Here is an 18018-nt window from a genome sequence, read left to right as displayed (position 1 = left end):
CCATTTCTTTGTGTGTTCCTCAATTTCTTTCATGAGTACTTTATAGTTTCCTGAGTATAGATTCTTTGCCTCTTTGGTTAGGTTTATTCCTACGTATCTTATGGTTTTGGGTGCAATTATAAATGGGATTGACAAAATTTAAAAGTTTTTTCAAAATTCCTTTTTTTAAAAAGGAATGTTTTCTTGACAGTATTCAGATAATACTTGAAGATAAATATAAGTGGTTTTAGATGAATGTAAAATATGAAATAGTAGAAAAAGCACATAAAATATCATCACTTTGGACCCCAAAGAAGCAAACTTTACAACAAAACATATGAAAATATTATGGACCCACTTGAGTAATAAATGCAGCTATTAAACTAAGCTGTAGTATTTTCAAGGATAGGTGAATCAATTTTAAAACCTGATATGGTGGGTCGCCTGGGTGGCTCAGTTGGTGAAGCGACTGCCTTCAGCTCAGGTCACAATCCCGGAGTCCCAGGATTGAGTCCCACATCAGGTTCCCATCTCCATGAGGAGTCTGCTTCTCCCTCTGACCTTCTCCCCTCTCATGCGCTCTCTCTCTCTCTCCCCCAAATAAAAACAAATAAAATCTTTTTTAAAAAAGCCTGATATGTTTCCTCTAATGGGGGAGTTTTATAAATGTACATATAATACTAAATACTTAAGTATAAAGTATTTCAAGATGAAACTCAGAAAACAAAATGTTGTCTAGGAGTATACATTCTCAATTGTGCTTAGGCTAGTAACAGTTTAGGTCATAATTTGAAGATTTATAAATCATGTCTGGCAACTCTGCATTTCTTTACTTTTCACAAAGTTACTTAAATTTACAAATTTTGTGATGTGTCCCAATGGGATTTTAATGATCTATTTAATGGCAATTTTGGTTTTCCTTTAGAAAAAGTAAGTTTATTTTGTAGTTACAGTGATATAAATATTTTAAGTTCTAGTTCAGGATAGCTGTTTTCTTTTTTCTTTTGGAATATGAGTCATTTGTGAAGAGTTGTTTTGGAATTTTAATATTGTGTTTATCTACATAGCTGTGGATCCAGAAATTATAGCTCGAGGTACTGTTGGCTTTTCTGGAGCAGAGTTGGAGAATCTTGTGAACCAGGCTGCATTAAAGGCAGCTATTGATGGAAAAGAAATGGTTACCATGAAGGAACTAGAGTTTTCCAAAGATAAAATTCTAACAGATAGGTTTTTTCTCTTTTTTGTTTTCCCTGTCTTACACTGTTCATTATGTTAGAGAATAAATTCTTTTTGAGAAAAATGTTATAAGAAAGGAAGGTATAGGAGCAAGAAAATATTTACTCAAAAGTAGCCACACAACTGGGCCTTTTACAGAACAAATACAGTTTATATGATTATACAGTTTGGGGGAAGGGGGTGCCCATGTGTTTACTCTTGTCTCGTATAGCTGATAAAAGAATAATTGTACTGATAAAAGAAAAATTTTGCTAATTTTCAATATTTGATTTTAAATCTTGAATTGGCTTCAGAGCAATTTCGTTGTGACATTTCTTGTTTAAATTTATTTTCTGGAAATAGAATTAAACTTTTCTCATTGATAGTAAGGAGTAAGAGGACAGCTCTTACAATTTTGGTTGTCAGTTGGCAACTTATTTTGGTTTAAAATAACTTATTAGTGATATTAAGTCATGCCACTCTAAGAATTACTTAAAAGCAAGTGGGTTTCATTCATCTAAATATACCTTCCTCACGGAATAATTTTATTCAATTAAATTTTTATCCTTAGGGCCTGAACGTAGAAACATGGAAATTGACAATAAAAACAAAACCATCACAGCATATCATGAATCCGGTCATGCTATTATTGCATATTACAGTAAGGATGCAATGCCTATCAACAAAGCTACAATCATGCCAAGAGGGTCAACACCTGGACATGTAAGTATCTTGTTTTTTTTCCTTTTCCTTCAAATAACAATCTTCAAAAGCTCTTGTAGGAAACTGTTGAGGAAAATAAAAAGAAAATTCAACTAAGTTCTAAGCTCGCTAATAACTTTCTTCTTTAACGTTCTGAACCACTGTGAGATCAGCTACACTCGTGAAACTTATCTGCTAATAAAGAATACTAATAGTTCAAATATTATATATTAACATGATGAAATTTAAGTCTGGAATGACAACAAAGTATCATTCTTAAATATGTCATTGCTCTTTTCCCTCCTCAAAGAAACTAGGTTAGTGGTTCCATAGTCTTTCTAAGATTTTTCTCACTGAGTACAAGTTTCATTTTCTTATCTTTCTTTTTTTTTTTTTTAAGATTTTATCTATTTATTTGACAGACAGAGATCACAAGCAGGCAGACAGGCAGGCAGAGAGAGAGAGGTGGAAGCAGGCTCCCTGCTGAGCAGAGAGCCTGATGCGGGGCTCGATCCCAGGACCCTGGGATCATGACCTGAGCTGAAGGCAGAGGCTTTAACCCCCTGAGCCACCCAAGTGCCCCTCATTTTCTTATCTTTCTAACGATAGACATTTTAAGCCTTTCTTTTTTGGCACCTGGGTACAAGTCCATCCTATTGCGGCATTATCCTATTGCAGGATTATATAGCTATGACACATAAAATAAGCTTTTGCTTTATAAAGAATTTTTCTTCCTTTGCATAATACCAGTTTTGTCATTAGTCGCCCGAGACCATCTCTACTAAATGTCTTTGAGCTGTCAGCATCATGACATTAAGTGCTCTAGCAAGAGCCAGATGATAATTCTGATCATTAATGTAAATATTTCCAACTGTGTCTGGAGTTTTTCTTTGTTTCCAATTGTCTAGGTGTCCCTCTTGCCTGAGAATGACAGATGGAATGAAACTAGAGCTCAGCTGCTTGCGCAGATGGATGTTAGTATCGGAGGAACAGTGGCTGAGGAGCTTATATTTGGAACTGACCATATCACAACAGGTTGGCTGTAAAGAATGGCTTTAGTTCAGATTGTGCTTGCTGATTTAAAAATATTTTTAAATATTGAGACTATGTATATTTTTAAATTTTAGGTGCTTCCAGTGATGTTGATAATGCAACTAAAATTGCAAAGCAGATGGTTACCGAATTTGGAATGAGTGAAAACGTAATAGCTGATTTTACCCCTCCCTCATGTATCAAATGATGATTTGCCAAGTGTCTCCTTATGAGACAGGGTTCTTTTTTTTAAGACTTTATTTTTTTATTGGAGAGAGCGAGCATGAGAGGGGGGATGGTCAGAGGGAAAAGCAGACTCCCAGCTGAGCAGGGAGCCCCGTGCAGGACTTGATCCTAGGATGCCGGACCGTGACTGGAGCTGAAGTCAGTCTCTTAACCCACTGAGCTACCCCAGGCACCGTAGGAGAGAGGGTTCTCCTTATAAATTGGTAACATTTACTTTCCCCCTGTCTCATTCCGACTAGATTTGTCACAGCTCATTCTAAAGTAAACTTTTTTTTTTTTTTTTGACCACTAGAATATAGTATTCACTTTCCATTCTGGCTGCTTGGACAATAATAGTATGTCATGAGTTAAGCAAATGATAAGATATTCTGTTTCTGTTCATATGACCTAAAACTTCTGTTTGCCGAGCTTGCTTACTTTCCCCTTCCCACGTATTTCACTCTCCTATGTTATCACTGTGGCTTCACACAGCACTTCTAATACACTACATTGTGGATTTCTGGATTTGGAATAGTGGCAAAGGTTTTCGAAGAAGGTACTCAGAACCACACTTAGGATTTTAAAGTTTCTCTCTTGTTCATACTTTTTAGTCTTACACTTTCAGAAGAATGAAGAAATTTCTATACTGAATTTCTTCCTTGCCCTTGATGAGGTTTCCTTGAGTATAGGATAGTACTTCCTCTGTTAACATTTATTAGTGGTTTGGGGTGTTTCTGTTCAATTTCTTTCTTTTTGTTTGTTTTAGCTTGGAGTTATGACCTACAGTGATACTGGGAAACTGAGTCCAGAAACTCAATCTGCTATTGAACAAGAAATTAGAATCCTTCTAAGGGTAATAATTCTGTTTTTCTGTGCTTATTCATCTGTCTAGTCATTAATGTGCCTAAATAGTTAGGTGCTACCAGAAGGTAATGGTTACCCCCTGTTTAAAACTGTCGCTGTATATAATCAAGAGAGTGAGTGCACCATTGCAGCCATGATTTCAGTATGTAATTGGGAGCCTCTGGTCATAGACTGAATCTTCATTTTATTCTGGCCATAGGCTAGGAACAGTTAATATCAGTAATGATAAATATTCTACTTCATCTGTAAAACCATAGTGTTGTTAGAATAGGGGGGATATTTGATTATTTGAGTCTTTATTAGTTTTTCACTCTGACATATATTTTATTCCACAACTATTAGTTGCTTTGTGCCTCGCTGTGTACATATGCTGAGAATGAAGCATAAAGGTCTTTGAAAATGAAAGTCTTTTTGATTGCAGGGTCCAGTGCAGAATACGTGAGCGTCGATTCAGTGAGATGAGTTAGTAGGTTCTGTGGAATCTCCTTAAGGCACAGCAGATGTTTGGATTAGGGCAGTGAGAGGCGAAATTGAGAAAAATGAATGCATTCAAGAGATACTGATCTAGTGGAATCAAATGCCTTTCTGATGTTTGGGTGAGAGCAGCTAAATTAAGTAACAAAGCTGTGTTCTCGATTTCTGCTTGGTGCAGCCATCTAGTTGTGTGTGTCGTTGACTGAGAAAACACTGATGATGGCCTAAGGTGGGGAAGTGTGTAGATTATAAGCTGAGTTTTATACATATTTAATTTGAAGTGTTTTCTTTTTTTAAGGTTTTATTTGTTTATTTGAGAGAGAGCGTGAGCATAAAGTGGGGTGGGTGAGGGGCAGAGGGAGAAGCAGATATCCCTGTTGAGCAGGGAGCCTGATGTGGGGCTCGATCCCTGGACTCTGGGATCATGACCTGAGCTGAAGGCAGACACTTAACTAAGTGAGCCTCCCAGGTACCCCTGAATTTGAGGGGTCTTAGTGACGATTTCAAGTTGGGAGGGATACATGGGTCTGGTGCTTAGTGCAGAGGTTGGATATGTGTATTCCATTTGGATGTACATGAAGGCAGGTCTTGGAATGGAAAAGACTGAGCTAAATGGCAGAAAGTCTAGTGAACAAGAACTGGAATTAGGGTTGTAGACGGCAGAATGAAGGATGTTGAAGTCAGGTGGTGTAAACTTCAAAGGAATCATGCTTTATAGGAGAGGGTGGTAGAGTAATAGTCTGTCAGCAGTGAGGGGAACAAAGGTCTCACCTCTTTACTCTGAAATATCTGGGATAGGAGTGAATCAGTAGCTGTCAGTTGAAGGATTCGGAGTCTCCCCAGGAGGACCAGGTTTTGATTAACTCAAAGAAGTAAAAGCTTTAAAGTCATTAAGTTTATGAAAAGCTTATATGATGGAAAGGTTTAGAAGGTGTTTCAGAAGAGGAATTCTCTCTCCCTTGCCTGAATCTTCATTCTTTTTTTTACTATTTATGTTATTTTGTGTAAATTATCTCTTCTAGTATTAGAGCATTGGAAATACTCTTTCTTTGCTCTTAATACTTTTCTGAAATGTTAAGCTTGTGAGGGCGGTAGGTACTCTTTGCACTAGATGGCACACTTACATAGTTATTAAGGAAAATGATGATTAGTTAGTATACATTTTAGGTTCAAATGTATATGAAACTTAAAGATATAAAAACCTTATCGTAGTCTTACATGTTACGGTGTAAGGGTTTCATTCCAATGGAGTTTTTAAAGTTAATACTAATTCATCCTAGGTTATTAGTTTCAATATTCCATGACATATTTATAATACTTTGTGTTCTCTTTAATTTGATATTTCACTTGACCATAACAGTTTTGTTCAGAATGTCTAATGATGTTTATTTTTAATAATTATGTTATTTTTATATGACGTATGCTTCTTGGTGTTGGTAAACTCATTTTCCAGTGGTATAGTCACTGACTGACAGGTAAGTTGTTACCAAATAAGAATAGAAAAGTAGATCTTTTCTCACTCTTGAAAGTGAATAAATTGGTGAAATCTCACAAGGCAAAAGGAGCAAACCTGCCTTTCCTTTTTAACATGTATATTGAATAGAGAAATAGATTTCTTTGTTTGCAGACCTTATTTAAACAGCAGATAAGTATAGTATATACTTGTATATCTTTAAGTATAGCTGCCTAGGTAGGCCTCACTTATCCATGTGATACATTTTGAAGTTAAAAAGAGAGTGTTTGCAAGTTTGAAACTAATCTTTGAGAACCAAGCTTGCCTTATCTATCAATCAATCAATCAATCAAGTAGGCTCCATGCTGGGTGTTTAAAATCTCCATGCCTTAAGAGACTCTTAATCTCACAAAACAAACTGAGGGTTGCTGGGGGGAGGTGGGGGGGAGGGATGGGGTGGCTGGTTTCTGGATGTTGGGGAGGGTATGTGCTATGGTGAGTGCTGTGAAATGTGTAAGCCTGATGATTCACAGACCTGTACCCCTGGGGCAAATAATACATTCTATGTTAATTTTTAAAAAAGAGCTTCATGCTTTTATCTTTTATAAATAGAAATGAATATAGTTCATATTTTTAAGGCATATACATTTTTTTTCTTATTTATGATTTTAGCTTCTACTAAGTTTTCTGCCTCTTAGATACCTCTTTTTTTTCATTTCAGGACTCATATGAATGAACAAAACATATCTTGAAGACTCATGCAAAAGAGCTAAGAATCTAGCAGAATCTTTAATAACCTATGAGACTTTGGATGCCAAAGAGATTCAAATTATTCTTGAGGGAAAGAAATTGGAAGTGAGATGATAACTCTTAAAGTGGATGCATTGCTGGTTTTGCTGCGGGAATATATAAGTAGCATTTCGGTAGTCTCCTTTTGCGATGCTTTTCTCCCATTCTTGCCTTGGTATCACTCAAGAGTGTGCAACACTTTGTCTCTCTTTTGTCACATTTAATCTAATTCTGGTTATTCCCATGACGACACCTATGGCAAATTATCAGCCCATAGCAAATATGTTAAAGAAAATAAAGAACAATTAAGATTGGAAACAGCTTATTTGAGAAATGTTAATCAGTTATTCAGTTGAAAATAAGTAATGATTTTATGGTTGGTTCCTCTACTAGATGGGAATTAAAATTGTGCCTTTAGCTCTTGGGAAGTACTTTTACTTGGCAACGTAAAATTATCGAAGGATTATCTTTGTTTTTAGATAGTACCATTTATCTTTGATGAAGAAATGCTGCCATTTGGCTCAAGTGAAGCGTATTTCTATATAGGTCGGTGGAAACTTCATTAAGATGCACTTAATTATTGTGCTCCAGATTGTCCATATATAAAATAGTTCTGTTTTTGTCTATCTAAGAGAGAATTGTAAATGTACAGATTTAATCAGAATTTTAATGATTACAACCTTTTAGAAATGCAGCTTGCATTTCATGGTCTTTTTTTTTTTTAACATCATTCTTACTAATGAAATTTATTTCAGAGCAGCAAATATTTTGTTAAATAAAAAGTGAGTCAGTTCAAAATCTGAATAACTATATAATTATGCTTGGTATTAAAAGAAAGATTAACCCCAAATCTCAGTCCTTTCAAAGTGAACTTTGAATTACCTCTTGGTTATGGAAAGTCATGCTTGCTTTTCATTCGGATTTTGTGAATATGAAGATGTTGTTACAGGATTTACAGATGACTTTATTTAACTGAATAGAGAATTATTTTAGAGCTCATTGTATTGGCTTTACAACCAGATATATTCTTGAAGTGATTTTATTAAAATTACCTACAGTTTTCTAATAACTTTTAAGTTGTATATGGTCTTCATTGAAGAAGTTGATAGAGGGAGTTTGCTATACAGTATCTTGCCTCTTTTTTTTTTTTTTTTAAGCTTTAAATTTTGATCTAATGTCAAACTTACAGAAATGTTACTTGAATAATACAAGGAACCCCTGTATACCCTTGGTCCAGATTCATTGTCCCATTTTTTTAATTGCCAACTACCCTTTCCCTTTTCTCTTCTCTTTCATCCTTCCCTGTCCCCCTCTCCTTCCTTCCTTCTCCCTGTGTGTATACATGTCTTTGTGTGGATGCATGTTTTTATTTTTCCTAGATAGACTTCTGAGGTAGAAATTGCTGGGTCATGTAGTAAGTTTCTGTTTACCTTTTTATGGACCTGATGAAATGCATCATTCTCTGTATCTTCTACAGCATATTCTTAGAGTCTTTTTGATAAAGTCATTCTGGTGTGAATGAAATAATATCTCATGGATTAACATACATTTATCTACACTAGTGATATCCTCTCCTGTTTTATTGGCCATGTGTATATTTTCTTTGGAGAAACATCCATTCAGAGCACCCTCACTGTCCCTTTTGGGTTGTCTTATTATGTGGTGTAAGAGATCATATATTCTGAACACAAGTTCTTTATTAATCTTGCTTTTTTTTAAATCCAATCGACAATCTCTGTTCAGTGGAGTGTTTAGTTCATTTAGATTTAGTTTCGATATACTTGTTTCTACACTTCCCATTTTGCTTTTTCTTTCCTGTTTTTCTCATATCTCAAGAGATCCTTCTGTTCCTCCTTTTTTGAGTTACAGCTTAGTGATTGATCTAGGTATGACTGTGTGCATCTTATCAGTCTACTCTAATTCTGGTCAAATGTAGGAATTTTGTTTCAGTATATCTCATTTTCTTCTCTGTGCTCCTAGTGTCATATGTTATATCTGTGCATGTTACAGCGACTCACCAATATAGTGGCATAACTAGTGCTTTATATACTTATTTCCACAGTCTTTCTCTGGGAATGTGATTTATTTTTGCCTTTGTTTTTTTCAGAATCGTTTTGCTGGATATAGAATACATGGTTGCCTTTTTTAAAATCTTTAATCATTTAGATTATGTTATCCCATAGACTCCTAGCTCCCATTATTTTTTTTTTAAGATTTTATTTATTTGACAGAGAGAGAGAGAGAGAGAGAGATCGATCGATCACAAGTAGGCAGAGACAGGCAGAGAAAGGGGGGGAAAGCAGGCTCGCCGCTGAGCCGAGAGCCCGATGCGGGGCTCGATCCCAGGACCCTGAGATCACGACCCCAGCCGAAGGCAGAGGCTTAACCCACTGAGCCACCCAGGAGCCCCTCCCATTATTTTTTTTAAGAAGTCAGCTGTTAATCATAATTTTGGTCTCCTTTTGTGATAGGTTGGTTTTTTTTCTCTTGGAGATTTCAAGGTTTTGTTTTTGTTTGCTTATTCTTGACTTTTAGCAGTTTGACCCCATGACAACGTGTTTAGGTGTGGATGTGCTTGTCTATTTCCTAGTTAGGATTTACTGGGCTTCATGGATCTGCAGATTAGGTTTTCATCAAATTTAAGCAATTTTTGGCAATTACTTCTTCAAATATGTTTATTAATCCTTTTCTGTCTTCCTTCTGGGGGTCTCCTTACCTATGTGTTGGTACACTTATCGTTGATCTGGTCTCAGGCTTTGTTCATTTTCTTCATTTTTTTTTCCTCCCTCTCTGCTTGAGATTGAGTAATTTCTGTTGATTTTTCAAGTTCACCAATTCTTCTGTCATCTCAAATCAGTTGAATTTTCCATTTCAGGTACTGTATTTTTCAGCTGTAAGTTTCCATTCAAATCTTTAATTTACTTTGTATCTTTTTCTTTTTTAAACATTTTATTTATTTGACAGAGAGATCACAAGTAGGCAGAGTGGCAGGCAGAGAGAGGGGGAAGCAGGCTCCCTGCTGAGCAGAGGGCCGGATGTGGGCCTGGATCCCAGGACCCTGAGATCATGACCTGAGCTGAAGGCAGAGGCTTAACCCAGAGCCACCCAGGCACCCCTGTATCTTTTTATTGAGACTCTTCATGTGTTGTGTCATTTTCATCATGGTTTTCAACACTATTCCCATTAGTCTTTGACCATGTCCATGTAGCTGCTTTTAAATCTTTTAAATCTTTGCTGAATCTACCATCTGGAAATACTCAGACAGTTTCTGCTTAATGCTTTTTGTAGTAAGGGTCACCTTTCTTGTCTCTTTGTTTTATAATCTTGTTGAATTTCAGGTAATGTAGCAATTAGGGGTTCTGATTTCCTCCCTAGGGGGTTGTCTTGTTTTGTTTAGTAACTTGCCTCCAGTAAACTTATGAAGTCTGTCTCTCCTGCAATGTGCAGCCATTGATGTCTCTGTTCATTTCTTAAATTTTTACATCTTGCTTCCTACATGTTGCTGCTGTGCCTGCATCCTTTAACATTTAGCCAAAGATTGGGCAGATGTTGTGTGCAGACCCCATTATTCATGCTTTCTCCTCTGCTGACGGATCTGTGTGGGCTTCTAAGTCCATGCAACATTTGGGTCATTTTCAAGGCTGCCTGGTTTTTGCTTTCTAAAAAGCTTTCTGCTTCTTTGCGTGTATGCGCGTGGCTTAGCAACCATGGGTATGTGGGTGGCTCGAACCAGCTTCAGTTTCTACTGCCTGCCTCGGGTAAACCTGGAGTTTATGTGGAGTGCTTATCCCATCCAGATGGCTCTCTGACCTCTCAGAGCTTACAGTTAAATACCTTGCTACTCTTGTTTCCCCTAAACAGCATTGCAACCTCAGGCTAGAGAACTCTGTGTGCTTAGCATGGAGGCCACCTCTTTGACTTACTCTGCCTCAGGTCAGGCAAGTCCCTTCTCTAAGTGACAAGTTTCTGGCATGGGAAGTGAGAGCACAGCACAGACTCACACAGCTCTAACCAAACTTCAGTAATCTTCATGAGTAAACCCTCCTTAGTTTGTTGTAGGTCTTCAGAGTCTTTAAAATAATATTATCCAGATTTATAGCCTCGGGGCGGTGAGCCGAGTGGGGGCCCTGCCGCGCTGCCCCTCAGCGGCGAGCCAAGTGGGGACCCCGCCGCTCTGCCCCGTCAGAGCGGCGCGCCGCCGCACTGAGATTTGAGAGGCTTGGGCCTCGCACATGCACTTTGGGCACCTTCAGTCGCTGGCCCTTTATGCGCAGGCGCAGCCACGCGGGTTTCAGAGGTGCACAAGCGCATTTGTGCTTGGCGTCATGGTTACGGTTGGTTGTTAGGTGCTCCAAGATTCCAAACCGTTGTGGGGTCGGTTTGGCTTATCTCTAGCACTGGTGCTGGTGTGTAGAAGCGGTGAAAAGCCCAGTGGAAGGTGAAGTGCTGGTGAAGCCTCTAGGCTTTGCAATGAAGAAGTGTTTTGGTTTCGGGACTGGGAAGGGGCGTTCATCCGTGACCTTTCGCAGGGAAGTGATGAATGACTTGAGGGCCCCGCTTGTTAAGAAGGGAGAATTCAACGAGTCCCAGCGGGTGTATAACATCCGAATGAAAGATCTCAAAAAGATCCACAGAGTTGCCGTCATGGACAACATATTGAAAATGCAGCGGTTGCTATTGCTTGGGAAAGACGTGAATAAAAGAGACAAGAAAAAACAGTAATAGAGCTGTAAGGGCCTGCTTAGCCAGAGGGAGTCATTTTGTGTTTATGCAGTGAACTTAGATTGACCCTGCCCCTCCCAGAGGAACTTACTTGCAAAGCCCAGTTACAAGGGCGGGTCAGGCCAGGTGAAGACATCCAATCAGTGGGGTGTGCATATATCTACTAGGGTAAATTGAAATTCAATTGGCCACCCAGGTGTAACCTAGCAGTTTTCTCTGTGTGTTGCAGACCTATTGCAATCTCACTGGCCACCTGTGTATAGCCCGGCTAAACTACCTCTATAAAAGTTAGTCTGTGAGGCTGGGAGGGGTCGCCTCTTTGTAAGAGATGGCCCTGACCAATCAGTTTGATTCTCGACGCTTGGCTCAAAATAAAGCTTTGCTTGACCTTCGCTTTGTATCAATCTCATTCCTTTGATTATGGACCCTAACAGGGACTTGGAAGCTGGCCACCCTAGACGGGGAGTGGGGGGGAGAAGGTGGGGGGACCGGGAGAAATGCCCTCCTTCCCAGGCTCAGCCTGTGGAGCCGAGCCCTCCTGTCACCGAGGGCGCTTGGTGGTCTTCCCTCCTGAGGCCGGGTAGCATGGGGTCTAGTGCCCAGGCCGACTGTCTGAGCAACAAAACAAAATCCTCAGCTGCCTCAGCGGGCTTCCTGCTTTTCAGGGTACAGATCACAGGAACAGAGAGGGGCAGACCAACCACCATGCCCCCCTCCCCCATCACTTACAGTCTAATTCCCGGGAAAGTTTCTGTAACTTTAGGAAAGAGACGAGCCCTTGGCACGGCTCGGGATGGCAATGGGCCAGTTACCTGTTGATCAGACCTTTGACGTGTTTCTGTAGTCTCTCCAGGCCCTCCTTTTTCTGACCACTCGCTGTTTCCTCAGCTTGCCTCACGTGAGGCGGGATGTACTTGCCTTCGTTTTCACAGAGACTCTGCTTGAAAGGACAGAATTACAAAAATTTTACATGAACAAGTTCCTCTTCTCTGCTTGCTATGTTCACGTTTCCGCAGTACAGTCCCAAGGACGGGGAGAAGCTGTAACGACTGACCACGGAGGCTTAACCCCCCTCAGAAATGTGCTGAACGTCCCGGGGAGTCCTGAGTGCGGGGTCACTGCTGCCGCGAGAGTCAGCCTCTTCTCTGCCCTGTGACTTCAGCCCCGGCCGCACCTGAGCCCTACACTCTGCACGAGCCCAGGCTTCGATGACGGCCAGCACAGCAGCACACACACACCTCGATCCCGTGCATCACCAGTCTGGAGGGAGAGTGTCCTAAAGTCACTCCAAACTCGTCCAATGCTAGCACCTACGGACACGTGGCAGAATCGGTCCGGCGCTCACTATCCCCAGCTCGACCACGCCGAGGGCTACACATCACTACTCTGACCCACACTCCCCGGCCCCGCGCGGGCTTTGGGAGACAAACGGGGCACAATGCACGCCGTCAGGGAGTTACCCGGGGCTGGGGAAATCACATTTATGCACCCAGAAACCGCGGCCCTCGTGACCCCCATGAGCTCAGGCCGCACGAACAGACCTTCACAGGCTGTGAAAGCAAAGTCAGGACGCGATCAAAGCTCTCGGAGAGGATGCCCCCAGAGAGGTGTGAGTGCGCAGACCACCACGCAGCGAAAGGACGAGGGAGAACCGTGCGGGGAAAGCAGCGCATGTATCTTGGGGCAGAAAGCTGTCACCCGAGACGAGCGGAAGACCGTGCGGCGGTCCCCACGTTCCTCTCCCGGTGCCGGCTGAGAGGAACCGTGTTAACAGCGAGGGGCAGCCCGGGAAGGCCTCGGCTGCTCCGTCCCGGATCCTGACTCATCTTCAGGGCACGACCCTACCCCAGGGAGCGCCGCAGACCGGCTGTGTCGGATGCGCCGCAGGGGCAGCCGGACGGGAAAAGGAGGGCTCGGGGAGGGCAGCGCCGCGGAGGCCTCCCCGCACCTCAGTGGCCAGAGCAAAGGGGCGGCGGAGTCCGATTTGGGTTCGGACACCGAGGCAGCAAACACCGAACGAAGGAGACTCCACCTTAGCACAACCGGGGGGACGGCCACCAGCTTTCTGGGACGAAAGATCTTTAAGGATGTTTTCTCCGGGAGCTGTTCCTTGTGGGATTCCAAACACAACAACCCGATTCGCCACACGTCGGCTGGACAGTGGCCAATACCTCGGCGGGCCGCCTCTGCCCCACTCTTGCCCCCCTCCCTTCAGGAAGAAGGGCAGAGCACCGAGCTCCCACCGACCTGGTCCGCCGCGCCCGAGTCCTCCGGGGCAGGCCCCCTCCTTCCTTGGGCGGGACGGACGCTCCTTTCCCTCCTTCCGCACGCGGCCCGCCCTTGCGCTGCTTTCTGGCCGTCGTCGTCACCGTCCGCTTCCTCGGTCTCCGCTCCGGCTTCTCCTCCCGGCCGGCCCTCTTCTTCCTCACCCTCGTGCTGCCCTTCGCCCTCGGTGCCGCTGTCGGTGCCGCTCTCGGGGAGCGTCTGTCCGTCCTCGTCCTCCTCGTCCGCACGGCCGCCTTCACACCAGCCGCCGTTGTGTCCAGGCTCCAGGGCCCCCAGGAGGTAGTCGAGCCCGTCCCGGGCGAAGGTGAGCGGCACGGAGCTCCCGCCGCCCTTCCTCTTGCGCTTGTTCAAGCCGAGGCGCCGCTCCAGCTTCCGGATCTCCCAGTCCTCCTCCTCGTTGGCCGCCAGAAGTGCCCGCTTCCGAGCGGCGGCGGCGGCTGCAGAGGGCCTGGGGGTCCCGGGGGGCCCTCTGGGCTCGCTGCGGGCCCGGGCGCCCTTGGCCTGCGGAGGTCGCAGCCCCTCCGGCTGCGGCGCGGCCCGACGAGGGGACGGCCGGCCGCCCGCCCCCGCCGCCCGGGGGCCGCTCGCTCCGCCGGCTCCGCCGCCGCCGCCCGCACGCGGGCCCTGCACGAGCCCCGCCGTCCTCCGCAGCCGGCGCGCCTTCCTCAGGTGCCGCTTCTCCTTCCTCAGCTCCCTGCGGCTTTTCCTCCCGCCCGGCCGCACGCGCCCGCCCGTCGGGGGCCGCGCGGCGCCGCCGGGGATCTCACCCTCGGAGCTCGCCTGCACGAACTCCTCCACCGCGAGCTTTAGCCGCTTCAGGGCCCCCTCGGTGCCGCCCCCCGGCCCGCGGCGTACCCCGCGCCCGCGCTGCCTGTGGGGTCCCCTCCCCCGGCGGCCGAGCCGGCGCGCCGCTCCAGCGCTCGCGGACGCCGCCATTTTCCTGGCAGCTCCTACGCCGACTTCCGGTCGGGGCGGGACTTCCGGGCAGAGCGGGTGCTGTGCGAGGGCAGACGGGCGCCCCCTGCTGGCGGGAGGGCGGCAGCGCAGGGAACCTCCCGGGAACGAACAGCCGCTGCTCTCGGGCCGCGTGAGGAGCGCACAAATACGTGCTCATCTAATGCGTGACCCCTTACAGCTCGCGGTGAAGAGGCCTCTTGGTGACCTGCCACAGAAGGGGGCGTAGTTGTGCAGGGGGCGGCTCCAGACGTGCTTGCCTCTCCGCATCCGCAGGGAGGACGTGCGCGCTGTTGTCTGTGCGTTTTACCGGGAAACCTCAGCCGAGCTTGTTCTGAAACTGGCTTCTCTCACTCAGCCTCAGGCCTCGGATCTCCCACGTGCGGCGCAGCGGTCACCTCACTGTGTGGTGGGGCGGCCTGGCTTCCTGGGGTGCTGTTCCCGGGTTTCTCTATCCGCACACCTGCCTGGGGAGGGAAGCATCCCTGACCGCCGGACCCTGGGAGTGTGACCTTGCTGGAAAGAGGGTCTTGGCAGCTGTAATCAAGAGGAGGGTACACCTGGGACGAATATAACATTGTATCTTAGTTGTCCTTCAGTTAGAAAAAAGAAAGGTAAGAGGAGGTTTTCCTGGATTTCCCAGCGGGAAGTAGGGGCGCACAGGGAGAAGGTCACAAAGAAGCCGCTACACGCCAGGGAACGCCACGATTTGCGGGAACCGGAGGAGCTGGAGGAGTTCTGGAACAGACTCTCTGCGGGAGCCCCGGGAAGGAAGCAGCCCGGCCCGCACCTCGGTCTCCCGCGTCCAGCGTCAGGACGGGGATGAGGCATTCCTGCTGCTCAGGAAACTAGTACAGCCACGGGAAGGAGGCGCGTGGGAGCACCCAGGGCCTGCTGGGGAGCAGGAAAGAAAAGCTTTGGAAAGGACAAGAGGCACAACCAAATAAAAGTTCAGAACTCAGGGTGCTCAGCAGCCCGGGCTCTGGGGCTGGGGTTCAAACCCTGACTTCTCCGCTTCCCAGCTGTGTGACCTCGCGGAGTCTCAGTTTCTCTGCAAAATGGGCGGGTGATAGTGCCTAGGCACCGGGCTGTTGTGAAGACCAACGGGGTTTTACAAAATAACTTCCTCGTTTCATTTTCACGGTGCAATTTGCACTGCTTCCCTCTTGCTGTCCCCCAGGGCCTCTGCCAGGCCGTTCTCAGTCTGTCCCATCCTCAGTCCTTGCCTCATGCTGCAGTGGTCTCCTTTCTCATCTTACTTTGGGGCTGCAGTGCTCCCCACGCCTACCCGTGAGGGCTTGTTCTCCTGGGCTACGGACACTGGGAGTGAATGTGTCGAAGGCTGAAGGTAGGAGCCTTCAGGGGTGGAGAGACGCTGTGTTGTTGGCTGGTGCAGGTCACCAAGCTCCCAGAGGCAAGTGTCGGGGGAGGCAGGGTCCCCCGGGGGGCAGCTCCAGTCCTGGGGGTCTGGGGCTCAGGAGCAGGTGCATGGGGTGCTGGCCCACCGCTGCTTTCCTGGGTGCCTGCCCTCCCGGGCCCTGGCCATGCGCAAGGGCAAAGCCAGAGCAGGGATGAGAAAGCTTGTCTCCGTGTCCTCACCTCCAGGCTCTGCTGGGCTCCAGCTTCTGCTGTCACGGCCTGGGGTTCGTGCTCCCCCCTTGTTGAATAATTTCTCGGATACTCACTGGGGAGAGGGAGCCAGAGACGCTTGTTTCTAACCCATTTTGACAGGACCCAAATGAATCAAATCCATTCACTGATACAGAGTCCTGGGGAGGGGGTTGGGCATGTCGTCACTTGAGCCGTTGGTGTCCGTGACCTCCCAGATCATCGGGTGTTTGTGAATCATTCTGAGCCCTGGGCTGGCCCTGGCTTCCTTATCGAGGAGGTTCTGTTCTGACGCCACGGATTCTAGGACTCCAGGAGGGACTGATGTGGGTAAATCTTGAAACCCTAAAGTGAGGGAGGCCTTCGGCATTTTTTCTGGCTACTTCTCACTTGGAGGAGCTCTGTTCCGAACCTGCAAACCGCCCCAGCACCACCGGAAAGGAGGCTCTTCTTCCCCAGTGAGAGCAGCTGGGGGCAGGGCAAGCAGCGGCTTCACCGTCTTGTGGCCAAGACAAGGAATGAAAGCGTAAAACCGTCCCTTAATGGCACAGGGCCCATGCAACAAGGGCCCTGAGCGAGTGGTAGCAGCGGATGCTGGCGCGGGCACGTGGGTAGGCTCGTGCAAAAAACAAGCTGGGTGCGGGGCAGGGCCAGGTGTGACAGTTTGGCAGCCCCCACTGCGTTTTCATTCTGGGAGCACAAGGAAACCAGGGGAATGCTTTAGGGAGAGCTCAGGTCTCAGTGTTTGGTGTGTGTGGGGGTGACCTAAAGAGATTTGTATGGTGAAAAGCTCACCCACCTGCCTGCAGGGCTGACCGAGGCGGGTCAGAATGGAAGGGCAGACATGAGGCCGCTGTATCAGACACTCGTCCCCCAGCCTAGAAAGAATTGCGGGCTGGGGCTTTGCCTGAGAGCGTTTTACAAATAATAGCATGAATGATCTATTAAGAGTAATACGAGATACGACTTGAAGTGTAGCCTTTAACTATGTCTTCGTCCGACTGTGACAGAACGCCACAGATGGGGCCTGCGCGCACACGTTTACTCTCACAGGGCCAGAGGCTGAAGGTCCAAGGTCGGGTGCTGGTAGTCTCAGTGTCTCGTGAGACCCCCTAACTGGTCACCAATGACATCTCGCTCTGTCCTCACTTGGTGGAAGGATGAGGGAGGGCTTGGGGTCCCTTCTATTAAAGCTCTAATCCCAGCCTGAGGCTCCACCCTCCCGCCCTACTCACCTCCCGAGGTCCCCCCTCCAGACACTACCACACGGGGGGGGGAAGACTTGAACGTGTGAATTTGGGGGGTGGGGCGCAAATATTCTGTCCATAACATTTAGGCTCACAAATTTTTTTTTTGTTTCAGTGCACATGTTGATTAAAAAATTTTTTTCTGGGGCACCTGGGTGGCTCAGTGGGTTGAGCCTCTGCCTTGGGCTCAGGTCCTGATCTCAGGGTCCTGGGATCGAGCCCCACATCGGGCTTTCTGCTCAGCGGGGAGCCTGCTTCCCCCTCTCTCTCTGCCTGCCGCTCTGCCTACTTGTGATCTCTCCCTCTCTCTGTCAAATAAATAAAAATTAAAAAAAAATTTTTCTGATGCAAAATAATTCCAGCTCATCATAAAAAATGGAAGCTTTTTTTTTTTTTTAAGATTTTATTTATTTGACAGAAAGAGAGAGAGCACAAGCAGGGGGAGTGGGAGAGGAAACAGGCTCCCCG

The 18018-nt window shown here is 46.0% G+C and overlaps 2 protein-coding genes across 2 annotated transcripts; one reads left to right on the top strand and one right to left on the bottom strand.

Annotated features, from left to right (window-relative positions):
- The first annotated feature begins 924 nt into the window (after positions 1-924).
- LOC308338024 (ATP-dependent zinc metalloprotease YME1L1-like) lies at positions 925-7797 on the top strand. The gene is made up of 5 exons (XM_080831583.1): positions 925-1917; positions 2805-2931; positions 3024-3097; positions 3920-4006; positions 6666-7797. The coding sequence occupies exons 1-5, from the start codon at positions 1783-1785 to the stop codon at positions 6678-6680; spliced, it is 438 nt and encodes a 145-aa protein (XP_080687709.1). The 5' UTR covers positions 925-1782; the 3' UTR covers positions 6681-7797.
- Positions 7798-8943: 1146 nt separating this feature from the next.
- LOC308338022 (nucleolar MIF4G domain-containing protein 1-like) lies at positions 8944-14677 on the bottom strand (the record flags this gene model as incomplete). The annotated part of the gene is made up of 3 exons (XM_080831581.1): positions 8944-11413; positions 12268-12395; positions 13703-14677. The coding sequence occupies 3 exons, from the start codon at positions 14675-14677 to the stop codon at positions 11125-11127; spliced, it is 1392 nt and encodes a 463-aa protein (XP_080687707.1). The 3' UTR covers positions 8944-11124.
- Between the last annotated feature and the right edge of the window lie 3341 nt (positions 14678-18018).

Source organism: Martes martes, assembly GCF_963455335.1.
Source record: "Martes martes genome assembly, contig: scaffold_90, whole genome shotgun sequence".
Lineage (NCBI taxonomy): Eukaryota > Metazoa > Chordata > Mammalia > Carnivora > Mustelidae > Martes > Martes martes.
The sequence above is the reverse complement of the archived record's forward strand: the minus strand, read 5'-3'. Positions and strand labels throughout refer to the sequence as shown.